General features: G+C 52.5%; 1 protein-coding gene across 3 annotated transcripts in view; it reads left to right on the top strand.

Annotated features, from left to right (window-relative positions):
- Positions 1 to 4,667, top strand: part of Atp9a (ATPase phospholipid transporting 9A (putative)) — a 97,136-nt gene that overhangs the window by 51,372 nt on the left and 41,097 nt on the right. For all 3 annotated transcript variants that reach the window (XM_005362835.2, XM_005362836.3, XM_013352176.2), the window contains exon 10: positions 4,438 to 4,514. In XM_005362835.2, coding sequence (XP_005362892.1) covers positions 4,438 to 4,514 — 77 coding nt within the window. The remainder of the gene's footprint in view (positions 1 to 4,437; positions 4,515 to 4,667) is intronic.

The raw sequence follows: 4,667 nt of genomic DNA on the forward strand, positions 1-4,667 counted from the left end.
GCACAGTAGGTCAACTCTGAGAGGTCAGGGCCGCACAGTGTGTCAATGCTGAGAGGTCAGGGTGCACAGTGGGTCAGAAGCACAGTCCAGAATAGAACTCAGGTTGTCAACCTGGGGTGGAAGGCAACAGTTGTGTGGGGGGCTACAATGTGGAGCAGTGTCAAATTGTGTTACGTTATAATTCCAGACAAAGGACTCAGTGATTCCTTCTCATCACCCCTCACCTATTTCTCTAGCTTGATGAATCTCTTGGCTTCTGTAGCAGAGACAGGTGGGGATTCTGTGACTCTGGCAGTCAACGCACGTGTGTGTGGCAGGCTCAGAGCAGGACACAGAGATGAGCACCTCTGGGGACAGGTGTTTCTTTCACTTGCCACTCACTGTCTTTGTGGTGGTTTGTTTGCCCTGGAGTCTACAAGGCCCTCAGTTTTTCTGAAGCGAGAGGTTGATCCCGAGAGTGAGCGGCTTCCAGGGCCTCCTAGGCGTAGACCCATGCCTGGGGCCTGCAGTGGCCTGTGCTTCACAGAGCATGTGGCTGCCCATGCCCACCCTGCTTGCCCGGCCCCTGCAGCTTTGCCTTGCCCCTTGTTCCTTGAATTCTCTGCTTTTAGGCTGTTGGTAGATATTTATGATCACGAGACTTTTTATGCTTTGAAAATTGAACTGAAAAGTAAGACTCTCTTTTCTTTTTAATTTTTATTTATGTGAATGTGTGACCAGGTGCCTTTGAAGCCCAAAAGAGGGCATCAGTCCCCTGGAACTGGGGTTACAGGCTGCTGGGAGCAGCTTGGCTCAACCACTGTCCATCTCTGCAGCCCCAAAGGTCTCCTTTCACCCTTAACATCATCAGCTCTCGGAGGCCATGGCAGGAGGGGCATCAGTTCCGGCTTAGCCTGGGCTACAGGGGAGGGAGACCCTGTCTTTAAAAAAAGTAAAAACAAGGCTGGGCTTGAGGAGGTAGACCTCTAACACTGGAGGCAGAGGCAGGGGATCTCTGTGAGTTCTAGGCTAGCCTGGCCTATATTCTAGGTCTCTCTAGACCCTGTCTCAAAAACAAACAAAACCAAACCAAGCAATTGGTACCATTGGCTGCCTGGGGTTCGGTCATCTTTGTTTTTGCCTTGTCGGTATTGTGTCCTTTAGACATTTTTTTTTATGTCAGAGTCCTTATATTTTTCTTACTCATTTCTCGTTTCTGTTTTTATGAAACATTTACCAGATGAGGCAAAGAGGGTATCTGACTCCCTGGCCTGGGAACACAGGTGCTTGTGAGCTGCCACGTTGGTGGGAATTGAGTTGGGCCCTCTGCAAGAGCAGCGAGCCCACGTTGGTGCTTGTGTGGAGGGCAGAGGAAAGCTTGTCGGAGTCGCTTCTCTCCTTTCACCCTGTGGGTCCTGGATTCAGCTCAGGTCGGCAGAGTTGACGGTATGGTGCCGTACCCCTCTGAGCCATCTCGCCCACCTCACTGTCGGCCTTTGTTAAGCTTCTGTCCCACACCTCACTCTGTTGCTTGGAGACTGTCAGTCAAAGACTTTGATACAATAGACACTTTACAGAGCTCCGCTACCATTTTCTCGTTCTGGTTTTACAATATGAAATAAAGACATTCAGGGGATCATGGAACTGAATCTCAGAGTGGGCAAGCTTCTCGCTTGGAGTCACACAGCCTCAGAGCGCCATCTCCCGGCAAACTGGAATCTTGTAACACGTGGTCTGTGTTCTTCCTGCATATGGGGCAGAAGGAGCAGGCAGGCAGACCAGTGTGAGAAATGGACATTTCCTGTGCCCCTAGTAGGCTTTAGGTCTCTGTGTGTCACCCAGTAGACAGTTAGCTGGACATTTCCTGTGTCCCTAGTCAGCTTCAGGTCTCCGCATGTCACCCAATAGAGAGTTAACTGTATTCAGGTTGTAGTACGAACACAGAATTGAATGCAAAGCCGTTGCCTTGTGACACTCAACTCAGTCATTGTGCAGGGGCTCTTAATGTGTTCCTTGTAGAACCCACCTCCCGATGCTGGTCAGTGCCTGCCATTGGATGCAAGTTTAAAGAATAAGAAAGCTTGCCAGCTTGCACTGAAGGTCCAGCTGCCTTAGCCAGCATCCATCTTCAGAGGATGCAGTTGCCATGACAACCCAATATATGCTGCTAGTTTTGATGGAAATGGAAAGTGTTGGTGAGACTCTTGGTCTGAGCAGCTCCTGTGGTAGCCCGTGTGCTTCAGGGCCCTGGGTTCTAGCTGGTTGCTTCTCAGACTGGGTGGGAAACAGCTAGTTTGTGGGTTGTTCCCCGAGTCTGTGGTGCAGTCTTGTCCTGGCAAATGACCAGCACATAGTTACTCATGGACACTGTGCCATGTGACTGATAATGGCCCGTCTGGTCTACAGTCTGGCTTCTGTGCTCTGACCCTAGATCCATGGTGGGATACTGCAGCAATGCTGAGCTGTTGTGAATATTCCTGGGAACTCCCTTTTAGAGGCTCAGCTTGTCTCTTTGGGTGAATTAAATGGGTTGAAAAATAACCCAGCAACCCGACAGGATAACTGTCATCTGGGAGCTCAGTAAAGTGAGGGGTGGACTTGAGGGACCAGCAGGAACACTGACTGCAGGGTGCAAGGAGAGCAAGGAGCAGGAGAAGAAAGTGAGGAGCCAGAAAGGTTAGAAGTTGGATCGTGTGCAGGGCTTTTCCATGAGTGGGTTGTGCTGAACAGCTGAGGCACTAGAGCCATGGACTCAGTGCTGGGCACGTGGCTCAGTCGGTGGAGCCTGCCGAGTGTCCGTCTCCCTGGATAACAGCCACACGGAACACGGAGCTGGGGTGCCACGCTAGTGGAAGCACTGGGTGGTTAGGGCTGTTTCAGTGACTCCCCATGTGGCTGGGCTGGAGTGTGGGATGTGTCCTTTGGGTGGGTGCCACTCATTTTTACCACCCTCTCCCTGGAGTATGAGGGTCCAGGCAGGGCTGCATAGTATAGGAGAGGAGGAGGAGTGGTCACATAGCCACCTCAGCTTAGCCCAGGCTGGGGTCCCACTGTCTAACCACCTGCTCCAGCGACAGGCAGAGGGTGGGGTGCCCTCGTCCCAGAGCCGGCCATCTGCTGAGATCGTGCACAGAGCCCTCCTGCTCTGCCATCTGCTGAGCCTCCCGAGTGAGCGGAGCCTCATTGTATGTTCACTGCAGGCATGGCCAAGCACTTTAGACCAAGCCTTTGTCCCATTGCAGCCCTGCCGTGGCGGGCCCTCCTCACAGATGTCTTTAAACCCCTTTGCAGCGGTGGTCCTGAGGGGGAGGGGCAGGGAAGAGAGGGTAGGAACTTGCCTTTCCCAGCAGGGAACACGGTGCTCATTTTCAGATTTTCTCAGCAAGGCCAGCCTCTCCTCGTCTTAGACTTTCACCTGGGTCCCCTCTGCTGACAAGGTGCACCCCGCCCACCTCTCCCACACCCTCCCTCTGCTGGATTTCGTTGTGGCATCCTCCACATGTCTTAGTGGAGATGGTTCTTGGCCTCCTTATCATTTGGCTCCCCGCATTCAGCATTTTCACACATGAGAAAAGGGAGTTACATTTTGACAGTACTGTTAAATTCCCATCAAAATAGACGGTACCGCTTTACAAGCTAGCCACCGGCGTGTGCAGCAAGGTCGCTTTCCCTCTTTCCGGCCAGCACTAGACGATGTCAGCTTTGCAAACTGTTGTCAGTGTAGGGAAAACGCTTTTGACAGTTCGCTCAGCTGAGTGTTTTTCTACATACCTTGCTGTTTGCATTTCTTCTCTAAGCCATTTTCCCTTAGAGGGAGTGAGGGCTTTGCTCCATGTGCCTTGAGGATGGAGGAGGGGAGTTCTGAGGAGGAGTTTCCTTCAAAGGCCAAGTTAGGTAGACGTGCAGAAAGCAGTCATGCAAGAGAATGGGCCAGGGGCAGAAGGGAGGCAGTTGTAAGTTTCCATGCAGATGAGAACGTTCTGGTTATTTCTGGATGTGTATAAGGCTAGTGGCACAGGAGATAAGCTCCTACCCACAACTCACCTGCCACCAGGGGATGCTGCTTCCGCAGGCCAGCCCTGTCCAGAGCTGGAGGTAACCATAGAAACGTTGCATTTTACTGCTGCATGAAGCACGTGCTAGCCCTGCGTGGCTAGTGAAGGCTGCCGTGCATCTATGAACTAAGGGTTGTCTTCATGGAGCAGATGAAGTTTCAGCCATTGCCTGGGCTTGTGGCACCCCAGTGCTCAGTGCCACTTTGGTCCAATGGCTCCTGGCACTCTTGTACCCTGTGAGCAGTGTGTGGAAAGGGTCCTCAAGCTGCTGGGATGGGCTTGTTTATAGACCTGCTGCCTTCCCTCCCTGCCCTCTCCCCTCCCTCCCTGCCTTCTTCCCTCCTTCTACTCCCTGCTCCCTTCTCTGCCTTCATGTTCATTTGGACTTGGTCTCTTGTTCCAGGCACTGTTGTAGGTGTTGTTCTGTACACGGGCAGAGAACTGCGGAGTGTCATGAACACCTCCGACCCCAGGAGTAAGGTAGGGTGACTCTAGCTCACATGGGTCCGCGTTGACGGTGGGCAGGTGGTGAGGGACTGGGTTTTAAAGCTGCCTTGCACTAACTGATTGTCAGATGAGGTGGGGGGAGGAGAGGGAGAGACTGTGTGTGTCTCTGAGTGTGCGTGTGTAGCC

Source organism: Microtus ochrogaster, linkage group LG8 (assembly GCF_000317375.1).
Source record: "Microtus ochrogaster isolate Prairie Vole_2 linkage group LG8, MicOch1.0, whole genome shotgun sequence".
Taxonomy (NCBI): Eukaryota; Metazoa; Chordata; class Mammalia; order Rodentia; family Cricetidae; genus Microtus; species Microtus ochrogaster.